This window comes from Maniola hyperantus, chromosome 28, assembly GCF_902806685.2.
Source record: "Maniola hyperantus chromosome 28, iAphHyp1.2, whole genome shotgun sequence".
Taxonomy (NCBI): Eukaryota; Metazoa; Arthropoda; class Insecta; order Lepidoptera; family Nymphalidae; genus Maniola; species Maniola hyperantus.
Genome location: NC_048563.1, coordinates 4,810,481 through 4,826,432, shown reverse-complemented (window position 1 = coordinate 4,826,432; position 15,952 = coordinate 4,810,481). Strand labels below are relative to the sequence as shown.

At 41.1% G+C, this 15,952-nt stretch overlaps 1 protein-coding gene across 4 annotated transcripts; it reads left to right on the top strand.

Annotated features, from left to right (window-relative positions):
* The first annotated feature begins 958 nt into the window (after positions 1-958).
* On the top strand, positions 959-15,830 carry LOC117994994 (gastrula zinc finger protein XlCGF58.1-like). 4 transcript variants are annotated; one of them, XR_011238364.1, is made up of 14 exons: positions 959-1,384; positions 2,518-2,616; positions 3,143-3,277; positions 3,904-4,647; positions 5,965-6,095; positions 7,832-7,906; positions 8,500-8,638; positions 9,159-9,259; positions 11,132-11,231; positions 12,584-12,715; positions 12,793-12,993; positions 13,516-13,713; positions 14,503-15,531; positions 15,785-15,830. XR_011238364.1 is itself a non-coding variant. In XM_069508210.1 (13 exons), exons 1-13 carry the CDS (start codon positions 1,325-1,327, stop codon positions 14,545-14,547), a joined length of 2,154 nt encoding a protein of 717 aa, XP_069364311.1. In that variant the 5' UTR covers positions 959-1,324; the 3' UTR covers positions 14,548-15,830. The 4 variants fall into 4 exon arrangements, 3 of the variants coding, with proteins under 3 accessions (XP_069364311.1, XP_034838861.2, XP_069364312.1); XM_069508210.1 differs by having other exon boundaries at positions 13,516-13,707; positions 14,503-15,830; XM_034982970.2 differs by having other exon boundaries at positions 14,503-15,830.
* Positions 15,831-15,952: the final 122 nt, after the last annotated feature.

The window sequence follows — 15,952 nt, the reverse complement described above, 5'->3', positions numbered from 1 at the left end:
CATCCTGACATCCAGGGCCGTAAAAAAAATAAAAAATAAAAATAACAAAGCTCCAAAGGGCTAGAATCCAGAGCTGTGAAGCCAGTTGTAAAAAAAAGAAATCTGACAAAGTTGCCCAAATGCTAATGCCCAAATGTCACGTCAGTGTTTCCACCTTCAGGTATTTTCCCCTAATTTAGGCCGAAATGAGTAATATTATGTAGATAATGTTATCTCACTTGTAGTTGCCGCCTTTTGAAATTCTCTATCTGACTCAAGACACGACGGACGACTAAATGTTTTTGTGTTTAGGTCGCCATTTAGATTGAGTGGTTGCAATAGCAATTATTGTACCCTAATCAAGTTAAAATTGCAGTTAGGTTAATAAAAGGTAAAACTCTCAATAAGGCTCTGTGCGTCGTGACTTGTTGAATGAAACTCACTTTCTATTTAATATTTAACTTCACTTCGGGTGTGTTTATAATATGGTTAAGGGCTTTCATAGCTTCAGGAATTTGGGGCTATAATAATTTGTATGTAAAACATCCTGCAAAACATTAACGTCAATAAAACATACGGACAGCCAGGCAGCTCTTTCAGCTCTGTCCTCTGAGGTTGTTACTCAAGACTGGTTGAAAACTGCAGAGACACCCTGGCCCAATATCGGGTGATTCTACGCTAGGTACCAGAGAATGCTGGAATAGTTGGCAACGAAAATGCTGACATTCTGGCTAAATCATATAGATATAGGTAATTTTTTTCGTTTTTAGTGGGTGCAGTACACAACGCCATCTATGAAAATTTTATGGAACGTTCGCTCTGAAACTTCCTCATTTATTCAGAAAATACGGTAAAACAAAAATTGTTTCTGGAAACACTGCGTCGCCGTTAATAACTTAGCTCAAAAAGACGAGAATCCAGAGCCGTAAAACCAGTTGAAAAAAACGTCAACAAAATGTACACAAACTTCAATTTTTTTATTGCTTTTTGTGAAATGTAGATTTTTCTCGTTTTGTGTGATTTTTTAATATAATGATAAATTCGAGGATTTAATATGTAATCAAATCGCTATATTCTATCTGCCTGGTGGTATAGAAATGGGTGCATTTCTAAGAATCGCGCATCAGAAACAACAACCTCTACTACAAGAAGAGTTACCTACTTTTTTTTGTTTGTTTATGAATCAAAAGTAGTTATTTTCACATTACAAGCTTCCTAAGTACTTACTGGACTGTGTTTAACTGTGTACTGCACTGTGTGTAATAAACTGTAAAGTAATAAGTGCCTAGAGACCTTGAGGGACTGCTAAATAATTGAGTGAACTTGTACAATAAATTGTAGTAAAATGGAGTTTATTGCGACTAAAAGGGCAGTACCGAGGAGTGCAGGGTCATCAAAAGCACAGGTACTTATCTGTTTTCACATTTCTTCTCATTTATTTACAAATGTCATTAATATCATAAATATTAAAATGTTTAAGCGTAGTACGCGACAGGTTGACATGGCAATCGGGGAGGCAATTGGCGAATGAGGCGAGGGCCTCATATCCCAATTGCCATCTCAAACTCGCGGACTAAACCTACAAAAAATAAAATAACAGAAACAGCAAGGAATAGAACAACAGAAACAACAAACAATAAAAAATCAAACACCAAATAAAATAACTTTTGTTTTTTCAACTTTTTTTGGTTTGTAGTAGGTAGTTAATGTATGTTTTAACTTGTAATGAATCACTATTTTTGGTCTTATAATTTGCAGTTGGAAGGCATAGTACATAGCTTTGAAATGTTGTGTGATTAATTCTGTTTGTTTTTTATAATTTTCTTTGTACTAAGTCGCTCAACATCCTGTTATTTTTTTAGTACTAGCTGACATCCATGTCTTCATCTGTGTGGACTTAGTTTTTTTCAAAATCTTCAAGATAAAAAGTAGCCTTTTTAATCCAGGGTATTATCTATCTCCATTCTGAATTTCAGCCCAATCCGTTTCTCTGGTTTTCGTGTGAAAGGCTAACAAACATACACACAAACTTTCGCCTTTATAATACAGTAGAAACTCGATTATCCGGCCCTCAGTTATACGGATTCGCGATTACCCCCGACTACCAACCGAAAATTGTTCAGCCAAGTGTGAGTCAGACTCGCGCACTGAGGGTTCCATACTCGGGAATTTTTCCGCCATTTTCTACAAAAAATCAAAAACTATTATGCATAAAAATAAATAAAAATCTGTTTTAGAATGTACAGGCAAAGCCCTTTCGTATGATATCCCACTTGGTATAGTTATCTTACTTTGAAAATACTATTATAGTGAACTACATGATACCTGTGCACAAAACCCACTTTTCTTCATAAATACGATTATCCGGATTTTCGATTAGGAATCCCTAACAACATCAATTAGTCTGGTTAATTGAGTTTCCACTGTATTTGTATGATAGTGTGATATTTTTTTACCAAGTAATCTTTGGTAACTAGCGGTAGATTGGTAAGTGTGATATTTTGGATTGTTTTTTACATGCATGTGTACTTTTTCCAGTTCTGCATGATATGTCTGGACACCAGTAAGAACTCTAAGCTGTACCCAATCAACAAATATAACTTGGATATTGAATTTGAAAACTTGACTGGGATTTCGGTAAGTTATACATTTAAAAACAAAAATATTAGCCAAGTTAATTGCTGACTAATGTTTCCCTTTCAACCCGATCCGTCCAGTAGTTAAAGCTGTGCTTTGATAGATCAGTCAATCAGTCAGTCGGTCACCTTTTTCTTTTATATATTAAGATTAAAAAACCGGCCAAGTGCGAGTCAGACTCGAGCACAGAGAGTTCCATATTACAACCGTGTTCCGTATTATAAATCAAAAACTATTATACTTAAAAATAAATAAAAATCTGTTTTAGAATGTACAATTGAAGCCCTTTTATTAATTAATGACCACAATTAAATTTTTTTTGTGTGATGTAACCACAAATTCACGGTTTTCAGATTTTCCCCCAAATGTCTGCTATAAGATCTACCTACCTGCCAAATTTCATGATTCTAGGTCAACGGGAAGTACCCTGTAGGTTTCTTGACAGACAGACAACAAAGTGATCCTATAAGGGTTCTGTTTTTCCTATTGAGGTACGGAACCCAAAAAATATGTTTTGTGATTGCAGCTGCACGGCGAGCTATACTTTGTGCCGCAGTTCTGCACGATATGTGCCCAGAGACTCAGCAACTGCAGCAAGCTGAGAGACAAGTGTCTGAGAGCTTACCATTTGCTATTGGGGTTGGTGGAAATAAATAAATTGGTAAGTCCTTTCAACCTGATGGTACCTGTCAATAATCATTATTTCTTGGTACTTCTCCCATACTAAACGAGCATTTTTACGTTTGATAAAAAGTTACTGATTTGACAAGTAAATACTATCTATCCCTATTCAAAGAAATCTGTGCTACAGTACACGGCCGCAAGTAATGTACATCGGCCTTTAGAATGACATTGGGGCTTTGTAGAGCGTTGTCTCTGTCACTCATACCTATACTACGTTTTGTTGGTCTCAATGACAGGGACGGTGCTCTACAAATCTGCTATCTCCTAAAGGTCCATGTACATTACTTTGGGCCGCATACTGTACATCTCTTATTTTATCGGTTCTGACTGTTTTGACTCCATACATTACTTTAAACATATTTATTTAACTTGATTGGATAAAAAGTAGCCTAGTCACTCCAGGTTTTAAACTATACCCATGCAAAAAATTACGTCTATCGGTTGCTCTCCCTAGCATCTGTCGATCCCCAAGATGCAAGCTATCTCTGTAGCCTATACCACGTCAAAATCGGTTAAACAGATGAGCCGTAAAAACCTAGCAGACAGACACGCTTTCACATTTATAAATATTAGTTTGGAAGATTTCTCTTGATTATTTTTCAGTTAACAACGCAGAACATAAAAACACTTAACAGATCAAACAATCTTACAACAAGTATAGGGAAGAAATCATTCGGACCAGACCATTGTGACCTTTATCTCATACACAAAGAACAAGCGCCAGAAATACAAGAACTACCAAACGATAAAACAATAAAAATCGAAGTGAAACTACTTGACACCAAACTTAAACTGAATCCGGATCCTAAAAATGAAAACAATGTTGAAAAAGAAGTCGCAGAAATAAATGAACCTAAAACCGAAAAAAATGATGTAGACGTTGAATTTGTAGAGGAGGTTCATGGTGATGATACTGACATTGATTTCCAAACACACGGTGATAAAAAAATGAAGGAAAAAGTCGATAAGTTTATGAACGATGTAATGAACGACACTGACAACGATTGGGACTTTTTAAAGGATAGCTATAGTGATAGTAATTCAGAATCTGGAGCTGTTAATACTAAAGCAATTACTGAAGGTTCTAAAGCAACTCCACTTAAAGTAAAAAAAACCAACGTAAGACTTAAACGAAAGCTTGTTAGAAGAAAAGCAATAGATCCTGCGACTCTAGAGTACTTGAAGCAGTACAAAATAACGGAATTGACTCATGAGGAACAATTGGCTGATATACTGAAGAGAAAGGAGAAGGAGAATTTCAAAAATTCACCGTATAAATGTGTGACGTGTTTCAAAGGGGCTTTAAATGTTGATACTTACAATGCACACATGGAAAGACATACTGATGTAAGTATTAGCTTTCTTTCTTCGGCTTCATTGCTGAGGGTTGTAATGCCTGCTCATCACGTAGTGAGGGTGGTGTTCACACCATAGTCGCATAGTCGCACAGTTCTGGACACTACTAAATTTTAGAGTATTCGCATCCTCTTCTTACTAATGTAATATGAAAAGGACAGACGCAGTTTGACAGTTTTAAATTTTATTTTTAGATGGTAAAACCCGTGATTAAAGCGCACAGTCGCGAGCCTACTGTTTAAATTTGTAGCGTGCACTAAAATTTAAGAGTTTTTAAATGCAAAGTTCATGTTCTGTCCCTTTTAAGCATTGTTAAAAAGAAAAGGATGCAGTTACTCTAAATTTAGTTTAGCGAAAGACAACGGAATCGGTGCCAGTATATATGCCAGTGTATATCTGATCACTAACCTTTTTTAGGGTTCCGTAGCCAAATGGCAAAAAACGGAACCCTTATTATGTGTTATGGTTTTAGACAGTGATGTATGGTTAACATACTTCATTCACGTCATGTCACTTGAACACATTTTCTGGGTTTCGACATCCATTTTAAATCAAACAAAACTACATTTATTTAAATTGGGTACCAATGTACACTTTCTGATTGTCAAATTGTGGAATTTGTAAGATGGTGATAATTGATTACGTAAATTTAAAAATAAACGTACTAGGGTTCCAAACCCGCCCAGGTCTGAGAAGAGCCCAAATTTACTTTTTTTGAAAATTGTGCAATTTGGCAATCATATTTAAAATATTTACAGTTTATATCTATGTGACTTATCTAATTACTATATAAATCATGACCGCGTGGAATGGTGCCAAGAATACTGGCTGCATTTCCGCGCTGGACAGCCAGGCTGATCCGTTGCGCAAAAAATGACCCAGCCCTACTGTCACCAGATGAGGCTATTAATCGCGGTGAAATGTCTCTTAAATTTTTTTTAGCACTAAGACTCCATGGCCCCAGGGTCTCCACGGCAAACGGCACAAAAATGTAACTCTCTATAAGAGAGGCATACTTGCGCCGCTTGCCGTTTTCAGCTGTTTCTGCTGCGGCTCCCGGTCTTGATGCTGTCTTCCTGATATGACACGGGGCCAATGTGTCAACGCAAGTTGCGTCCCACATTAGCGCCCGTCCCCGTTCCCAGGGAACCAGCGTTTAATTTTTACTATGTTTGTAAATAAAAAGAAATTACAAAAGTCAAAAAAAAATTTGGCAATGTAATTTGAGTCCTTTCACCAATTTAATTATTCACTCAGAGATAATACTATAAATTAGTTAAAGTTTACCCTAACAATTTTTTTTTTCAGAAATATGGAAAATCCATATGCTCGGTTTGCGGGCTTCACTTCAAAAGTAACAAGGCGGTGCGAAATCACGTCACAAACTCTCACAGCGTGAGATATAGCTGCAACAGCTGCCCCTTGGTCACCAACCACAAGTGAGTACCCCCAGCTCGTCCATATTTTAAGAAATTAGGCATATTAACCCTACCCAGCTTACTCATTTTGCATGTGGCTATTTATGTGGCGCAACATAAAGATGAGTTTGTGAATAGGGGCAGTAAAAAACTTTTTAACCTACGGCATCCTAATCGCCTAGTTGCAAAATACCACAGGCTTGAGAAAGCCTCGCGGACAGTGGTTGGAATGGGTCCCGAGGTCTATAATCGGATTCCCCACGACATAAAAAATGCGCAAAATATTAAGATTTTCAAAAGAAAAATGAAAAGCTGGCTTGTCGAGGAGTCTTTCTATAGTTATAATGAATTTCTACTTGGGAAGATCCAAGACTAAATTGTTTAAAACATTTATTTTATTTTATATTTTTAAAAAATCTATTCTTGAAACAAGAATATGTTATTAAATATTAAGTAAAAGAATTTAAATTATTGTAATTGACGTATAATGTGTATTTATGAATAAATGACTATGACTATGACTATGACTATGTACACACAGCCCTCATTTCTGAGGGCTGATACACTTATCTGTGCTGTGAAGCTGTGATAGCCTAGTGGTTAGGACGTCCACCTTCTAATCGGAGGTCGGGGGGTTCTAACTTTTCAGAGTTATGTGCGTGTTAATTAATTAAATATCACTTGCCTTAACGGTGAAGGAAAACATCATGAGGAAACTTGCATGCCTAAAAGTTCTCCATAATGTTCTCATAGGTGTGTGAAGTCTACCAATCCGCACATGGCCAGCGTGGTACACTATGGCCAAAACCCTTCTCACTCTGAGAGACCCATGCTCTGTAGTGAGCCGGTGATGGGTTGATCATGATGATGATGTTGAGACACTTTTATCACTACTACAGTAGCCGGCAGAAAATATTTTACATCAACTTTTAGAAAGATGTTTCGGCTTCGTAGAGCATTGTCTCTGTCACTCATACCTATATGATGTTTTGTCGGTCTCAACGACAGAGACAACGGTTTACGAAACCGCGATCTCTCTCTAAAGGTTTGTTTTTGATGCAATGGTTTTGTGGAATTGCTATTCGAACCTTTAGAAAGAGGTTTCGGCTTTGTAGAGCGTTGTCTCTGTCACACATACCTATGTGACGGCACAAAACCGAATTATTAGACGTGAAAGCAGCAACCTGGAACCAGATCAGTTACCCTGGACCTTACCAGCGCATCTTGGGGGACCCCATCATCGGAGCGCGTTCCCTCAGTCCGATAAGTGACTACATTCATAACCCTGACTGCTCGCTAGCGTTAATTCTTACCACTTACTCTGGTCTGGTTTGTACTCCTGCGCTCCGCCTCTGGAAGGTGCGAAAGTCATTTGTGGGAATGAGTGTAATATTTTATAATAAAATTCCACAAGCAATTTTAGACTTGCCTTTACACAAGTTTAAAAAATGTGTTAAAAGTATGCTCCTAAAAAAAGCATATTATACAGTCGCAGACTATGTAAACGATAAAAAAGCTTGGATTTGACTCGCTCCAGCAATGCACGGGGCTGCAATGGCTTGTATAGTACGGTATAATAACATTGTAAATTGAAAAATTTAAAAGAGCAACCGCCGAGTTTCTTGCTGGTTCTTCTCGGTAGGAACGGCATTCCGAACCAGTGGTAAATTAAAACTACCTGACTATTCATAAGCACTTTTAAAAAGTTTACATGAGTAAAACATTCTATTCTATTCTATTCTATTCTATGGTTGCAGAGTGGTGGCCAAGAACCACGCGGGCTGGCACAAGGGAACCACCTACAGGTGTCTGCACTGTCCTGAGGAGCTCAAGTCAGTATAACATATTTTCTAGGGTTCCGTACCTCAAAAGGAACCCTTATAGGGTCACTTCATTCTATAAAATCATTTGGTAGTACGTAGGTCTTACAGTAGTGCAAGTAAAGGAAAAATCCGAAAATCATGAATTTGCAGTAACATCAAAATAACTAATAAATAATTACTAAATCACGTCATGTATACACGAGAATATTTTTCATTTTAACTTTAAGTAATCTCTTGTGGCCTTGTGTAAAACCTAGGTTACGATCAAAATAATAATCTTGTGCACTGTTGATTATTATTATATAATTAAAACTAGCTTATGCTCGCGACTTCGTCCGCGTGGACTACGCAAATTTCAAACCCCTATTTCACCCCCTTAGGGGTTGAATTTTCAAAAATCCTTTCTTAGCGGACGCCTACGTCATAATAGCTATCTGCATGCCAAATTTCTGCCCGATCCGTCCAGTAGTTTGAGCTGTGCGTTGATAGATCAGCCAGTCAGTCAGTCAGTCACCTTTTCCTTTTATATATTTAGATAAATAATTGTGGACTTTCCGCACTAGTAATATAATGACGAATTGTATTCTTCTGTCTAATTGCAGTTCGAAGACCGCGTACTTCTCCCACCTGCGCATAGTTCACCCCACGGACGTGGTGTGCACTCTCTGTGGGTTCTCCTTCATCAACGAGCGAGGGCTCGGCGTGCACCTTAACTTGAAACACCACGGCGAAAACATGCAGGTGTGCTAGAAGTCACAGTGACAAGCGCTTGTTGCTTGAAAAGTGTTTTTTTTTTTTATACAAGTTAGCCTTTGACTGCAATCTCACCTGGTGGTAAGTGACGATGCAGTCTAAGATGGAAGCGGGCTAACCTGTAAGGGGTATGGCAGTTTTAATAAACCCATGCCCTTTTGGTTTCTACACGGCATCGTATCGGAACGCTAAATCGCTTGGCGGCACGGCTTTTGTATCCTTAAAGCTATAGCACTAGCACTAGCTTATGTTTTACCCCCTTAGGGGTTGAATTTTCAAAAATCCTTTCTAAGCAGCCGTCTACGTCATAATTTCAGCACGATCCGTCCAGTAGTTTGAGCTGTTCGTTGATAGATCAGTCAGTCAGTCACCTTTTCCTTTTGTATATTTAGATTTAGACGAAAACGAAAAAGAATGGTCGCCAGTGACAAGAGAATTTAGATTTAAAATTATCACCTCGACTTTAATGTTCCACTTTGCGCACTTGTAACGTAAGCAACTATTACAGCATGCAGACGGCCCGCTGTGCGAGGAGTGCAACATCCGCTTCGCGTCCGAGACGGCGTATCGCCAGCACATGGAGGTGTCGCTCAAACACGCCTCTGGAGGGTGAGTTAGTTTTCATTTGTAGATAGAGTAATAAAGGTAGATGCAGGAACATTTGCTTTCTCATTCGCACTAAAAAGAGAGCACAGATAAAGTTACTAATGTGATAAACAGAGACGCAGCTAACCTATTTTTTGTCCCTTATCGTGTAACTGGTTATTTTTTCAAGAATACATACAAGAAGTTGCAAAACAAACTTTGAGAATTCGTGGCGTAATTGTATTTCTCATGAGTTATTTACTTGTTTTCACATAAAAAACGTTTAATACAAATATTGTTGATCGGTTAATACAAATATTAACTACTAAACAATGGTAATAATTGTCGTGTTATTCATCGTTACGTCGTGCTATCGCTATCTCATACGCGGTTACACAGTACTTACATCTACCTTTATTACTCTACTAGCTGATGCCCGCGACTTTGTCCGTGTGGAATTAGGTTTTTTAAAAATCTCGTGGGAACTCGTTGATTATCCGGGATAAAAAGTAGCCTATGTCACTCTCTAGGTCTTTATCTATACCTATGCAAAAAATCACGTCAATCCGTTGCGACGTGATTGAAGGACAAACCTACAAACAAACACACTTTCGCATTTATAATAAGGGTACTGATCTACGTTTTCATTTCAGTCCGCCGCCGCCACCCAGCGGCTTTCGCAGACTTGTTTGATGTCGTCTGTCCACCTATAGAACGCAACAGATCGAAATGGCAATCGGGGGAGAACGCCCCGCACAGCCCCCGCGCGGGTGACGTGCGGGTGTGCGGGGCGTCCCCCCGCCTCATCCCTCGATTGCAATCTCGACTTGCCGCGGACTATAGTTTAGGGACTTCCAACGCTGCGAGGTCCCAATTCCAGCACCTTTTGACGACCTCCCTGGCGCAGTGGTGAGCGCTGTGGTCTTAATAGTGGGAGGTCCCGGGTTCGATTCCTGGCAGGGGTTTGGAATTTTATAATTTCTAAATTTCTGGTCTGGACCGGTGGGAGGCTTCGGCCGTGGCTAGTTACCACACTACCGGCAAAGCCGTGCCGCCAAGCGATTTAGCGTTCCGGTACGATGCCGTGTAGAAACCAAAGGGGTATGGGTTTAATAAAAACTGCCATACCCCTTCCAGGTTAGCCCGCTATCATCTTAGACTGCACCATCACTTACCACCAGGTGAGATTGCAGTCAAGGGCTAACTTGTATCTGAATAAAAAAAATAAAAAAACCTTGCGACTCCAACGTCTATCGGTTGTACGAACTATGTGCCCTGCCCATTGCCACTACAGCTTCGCAACCCGTTGAGCTATGTCGGTTACTCTAGTTCTCCTACGGATCTCCTCATTTCCTCATTGATCACGTAGAGAAACTCTCTCCATCGCCCGCTGAGTGACTCGTAACGTTTCGTTCGATAATGTTATAGATAGTTCAATCCACGATGACGCTTCCCCACTGGTTGTCCCGATCAGTTACAGTGCACAATATGCTATGTGCTGAGACCGTGAGCTCTATTATAAGTCACTAGCTTATGCCCGCGACTTCGTCCGCGTGGACTACTCATATTTCGAACCCCTATTTTAACCCGTTAGGGGTTGTATTTTCAAAAATCCTTTCTTAGCGGATGTCATATAAGCCATCTGCAATGTCAAATTTCAGCCCGTTTTCTCCAGTAGTTTGAGCTGTGCGTTGATAGATCAGTCAGTCAGCCACCTTCAGTCACCTTTTCGTTTTATATATTTAGATAACCCACCGATCAGCGATGTGGGCACAGTGCACAAGGAGATAAATTAGGGAGAGATCACTCCCCGCACGCGTGGTTTCCCCGCACGTAAAATATTGGGGCGCGTCTTCGTGGATTGAACTTATGTATACCATGTGTGTATATTTGCAGGCGTCCCAAACGCAACACTCCGAAAAAAAAGCAGGAGAATGCTAACTACGCCAAGCGGTACCAGGTCTACAAAGACAAGCCCACGTTGACCTGTGAAGAGGTAACCCCTGCTTTATATGAACTTACTAGCTGATGCCCGCGACTTTGTCCGCGTGGAATTAGGTTTTTCAAAATCCCGCGGGAACTCTTTGATTTTCCGGCTTATGCGTTAATCCAGGGTATAATCTATCTCCATTCCAAATTTCATCCAAATCCGTTTAGCCGTTTTTGCTTGATTGAGTAACAAACATCCATACATCCACACTGTCACATTTATAATATTAGTAGGATTTAAAGTCAAATCACTGTACAGTACGCGGCAGAAAGTAATGTACATCGGCCTTAAGAATGACGTTTCGGCTTTATAGAGCGCTGTCTCTGTCACTCATACCTATATGACGTTTTATATGTCTCAACGACAGAGACAACGCTGTACAAATCTGCCGTCTCCTTCTAAAGATCGATGTATATTACTTTCTTCCACGTACACATTATAATTGTTAATTGTTGAATTTGTAAGATAATGATGTAATGGTGATAATTAATTACGTAAACTTAAAACTAAAGCTACGAGGGTTCCAAACGCGCCCAGGTCTGAGAAGGGGTAAGGTTTTTAATGAATGAAGCAATTTCCACACGATGGCCTGAAGTATTTCCAATGCTAGACATTACTGCAGACACATGTTCTAGCGTTTTATTAGTTGGCTGGGTAGCGAGAATAGGCTGTCCGCTTACCATAATAACTGATCGTGGTTCTCAATTCAGTTCGCATCTCTTCATGAAAATCGTAGAGTTGACTGGCGCACGCCGCACAGCATCGGATGACGACATCGTATCATCCCCTAACATTTATTATTCTCCAATCATTTCGTATTGTGCATAGCGCTGCACAGCGCCTCGTGCGATAGAGAATAATTTGACACAAAGCGACGCGCCGCTGTTATGCGGTCTGGCCTTTATACGTGTTCTGACACGTTTTTAGGGTTCCGTACCTCAAAAGGAAAAACGGAACCCTTATAGGATCACTTTGTTGTCTGTCTGTCTGTCAAGAAACCTACGGGGTACTTCCCGTTGACCTAGAATCATAAAATTTGGCAGGTAGGTAGGTCTTATAGCTGACATTTGGGGAAAAATCTAAAAACAGTGAATTTAGGCTTACATCACACGAAAAAAATTAAATTGTGGTCATGAACTAATAATTAGTATTTTCAATTTTCTAAGTAAGATAACTATATCTAGTTGGGTATCATATGAAAGGTCTTCACCTGTGCATTCTAAAACAGATTTTTATTTATTTTTATGTGTCATAGTTTTTGAACTATCGTGCAAAATGTCGAAAAAATACGACTGTAGTACGGAACCCTCGTTGCGCGAGCCTGACTCGCACTTGGCCGGTTTTTTTGTATGTTTCAGTGCGGCATGCAGGTGGAAGGTTACCGTTCGTACTACCGCCACTTCCGCTTCAGTCACCCGGGCAAGACTCGCAGCCAGTTCCCCGTCAACTACGCGCCCTGCCTGTGCGAGCAGTGCGGCAAATCGTTCTCGGTGAGACATACGATAAGATAAAGATAAGATAACATTTTATTGTATGAAAATAAATAAATTTTGATTTAATTTTTCAGAATCGTTACCTGTTGAAAGACCATATGCTGCAGCATTCAGGCAAGAAGGAGTTCCAGTGTGACGTGTGCAAGAAGTCGTTCTTCCTCAAGTTCCACCTGGTGACGCACCTGAAGACGCACAGCGAAGACCAGCCCACGTACGAGTGCCCCGTGTGCCAGAAGAAGTTCGTCAACAAGGCCAATTGCAACAGGCATATATGGGTGAGGTTTTATACAAATGAAAGCGTACCGTTGTCGGCATAATAACATTCATTCGCTATTCAACCGCTTCAGTGCTCCAGTAAGCGGGAGCTCCAGTAAGCGGCTGCGGGAGCGGGAGGGGTAAGGGGGCGCAACTTCATCTTAGCGCCCCAATTGTCAACCTCACCTGCACGTGGTGCCCCCTGCCAATTAGCAAACGAGGATATGACGACCGAAGAATGGCGGTATATCCATTCCAAACAGCTAGGCTTTAAATATCACAGATCGGGGACGGGCAGCAGCGTCTTTGATGCGAAAAGCCTAGCCCTGCGCTGACCAACCCGCATGCCCAGCGTGCTCAGTATGGGCAATACTCTCAATGAACAACGCCAACACACAAAGGATCGTGTGTGGTGGGGATCGTGTGTGGTGGCGTGCTCTTGGGAAGGCCTATGTCCAGCAGTGGACGCAAATAGGCTGATTGATTGATTGATTGATTGATTGATTGATGTGTTTAATATCGAAGCTGTATACATTTGCCAGACGCACAAGGACCACAAGCCGCACAAATGCCTAGCGTGCGACAAGACGTACGTGAACTCGTCCACGCTGCGCTCGCACGTGGAGCACGTGCACCTCAAGAAGCCGTACCCCAAGAAGAGCCGCGGGCCCCGGCTGCGGGCGAGCCGCGCCAGGCACACCAAGGAGGCCGTGTGTGGCACCATATGGCCTAAGGTAACGGTAGGTGTGTTTGTGTGGTACCTTCAGACCCCAACGTCTATTGGGTTATAGGGTTCCGTACCTAAAAAGGAAAAACGGAACCCTTATAGGATCACTTTGTTATCTGTCTGTCTATAATGAACCAAAAGCTTAATTTGCTGTAATCCGCTGAAACAGGTCGAATCTGTATGGTGCAACATGCAGCATGCGAAATGCATCGCCCGCCCTCCCACTGCTAAACATGCAGGAAGAAGCAGCCACCAGCACCATACAGATCCGACCTGTTTCAGCGGATTACAGCAAATTAAGCTTTTGGTTCATTGTATATCATGGACTTCCGCATACTAACGCCTGCTTCTATACAACATCTGTCTGTCTGTCAAGAAACCTACAGGGTACTTCCCGTTGACCTATAATCATGAAATTTGGCAGGTAGGTAGATCTTATAGCTGACATTCGGGGAAAAATCTGAAAACAGTGAATTTGTGGTTACATCACAAAAAAAAATTAAATTGTGGTCACGAACTAATAATTAGTATTTTCAATTTTCTAAGTAAGATAACTATATCAAGTGGGGTATCATATGAAAGGTGTGCTTTCTAAAACAGATTTTTGTTTATTTTTAATGTATCATAGTTTTGGAATTATCGTGCAAAATGTCGAAAAAATACGACTGTAGTACGGAACTCTCGGTGCGCGAGCCTGACTCGCTCTTGGACGGTTTTTTCCAACTATGTGCCCTGCCCATTGCCACTTCAGCTTCAGCTAGCATGTAACAAAGCCAGCTAATATTTAATTGTTTTCTTACAGCCAGAGCAGGCTAGCACGGGCGTCGTGGCGGGCTTCCTGGACTGAAGGATCTTGTGTTCTGCGACGCAGGCCCAGCATGTAGTGCAGTCAGAGTGGAGTGGAGCTGTGGACCGATAGACGTCCACAGCTGGACATAATTCTCTTGTAGCAACGCCACAGTCTCCAAAGCCGTCATCCAGCGGCTCTGTGCAACTTGCCTGATGTCGTCCGTCCACCCAGTGGGGGTTCCAACACTGCGTCCTCCGGTGCGAGGTCGCCATTCCAGCACCTTGGGACCCCAACGTCTATCGGTTTTACGAACTATGTGCCCTGCCCATTCCCAGAGTGGACTAGAGGGAACTCTCGGTTTGATCCTGCACCTCGATTGCGGTAGAATGACAGCTACAATGTCACGATCGCAATCACCTCCGATTGCTTGATGCTCGCTCACTATTGGCTACAATGTATTGTTGCAACAAGAATGCTACATATTCAGCCAATCACAACTATTGCGATTGTAGTAATGAATATGGCCGGGTGCGAAAGTCAGTCTGCGGCGCCCTCTCAAGGGAGGTGTATATATTTGTGTCCTTTTCGCCACCCCCAAAATCAAATCTGCACTTAAAAACATATGGGAGGCACATATTTTTTCCCCTTTTCGGCAAACAAACCCCCCTCCCCCCTCCCACATAAAATCTTGGTAGATATTCGCGTAATGTAAGAATTTTTCTTTCGGCCCCCGGCTGTGAGGCCCTTGATCCGTGCGCCCGTGGCATTTTGCCCGGCTTATCACCCGCTCGCGTGGTCTCAGTCTAGGCCTTGCGTCCCCTAGGACTCTGCGCCCGGGTGCAGCGCAGTCCGCACCTCTTGAACCCCCTGGTAGAGACGGCCCTTGTAATGATTGATGCAGGTTTTTCGGATTCTATCTCCTGAATCGACGATAAGTATGTCAAAAATTAATGAAAGAAAGTAGGTGATTCAAAAAAAGTTATTTTGTTTTGTTATTGTCTTAGGAATTTGTACATAAGTGAATAATAAGACTTATAATATGTAACTAGCTTATGCTCGCGACTTCGTCCGCGTGGACTACAAAATTTCAAAACCCTATTTCACCCCCTTAGGAGTTGAATTTTCAAAAATCCTTTCTTAGCGGATGCCTACGTCATAATAGCATCTTCATATCTGCATGCCAAATTTCAGCCCGATCCGTCCAGTAGTTTGAGCTGTGCGTTGATAGATCAGTCAGTCAGTCAGTCATTCAGTCAGTCAGTCAGTCAGTCACCTTTTCCTTTTATATATATAGATACACTATTTAAAATGTTATGTAAGTAAATATTTTTGAATTTCAATATCTTTTATTTCCCAAATTAATTTCAAACCTGTTGACGCAGTGCATAGTGGATACCTAAAGTATGCACAAAACAATGAGTCGTCCCGAATTCCGTGGGAACCAGGGAATTCTTTAGTTTTC

What these genes read in the sequence shown, in the direction of transcription:
- LOC117994994 (XM_034982970.2), top strand. Translation starts at nt 1,325, where the DNA reads ATGGAGTTTATTGCGACTAAAAGGGCAGTACCGAGGAGTGCAGGGTCA. An exon ending in CTCAAACACGCCTCTGGAGG is followed by an intron (nt 9,260 to 11,131) that starts GTGAGTTAGTTT and finishes GTATATTTGCAG; the next exon opens with GCGTCCCAAACGCAACACTC. An exon ending in ATTGCAACAGGCATATATGG is followed by an intron (nt 12,994 to 13,515) that starts GTGAGGTTTTAT and finishes TACATTTGCCAG; the next exon opens with ACGCACAAGGACCACAAGCC.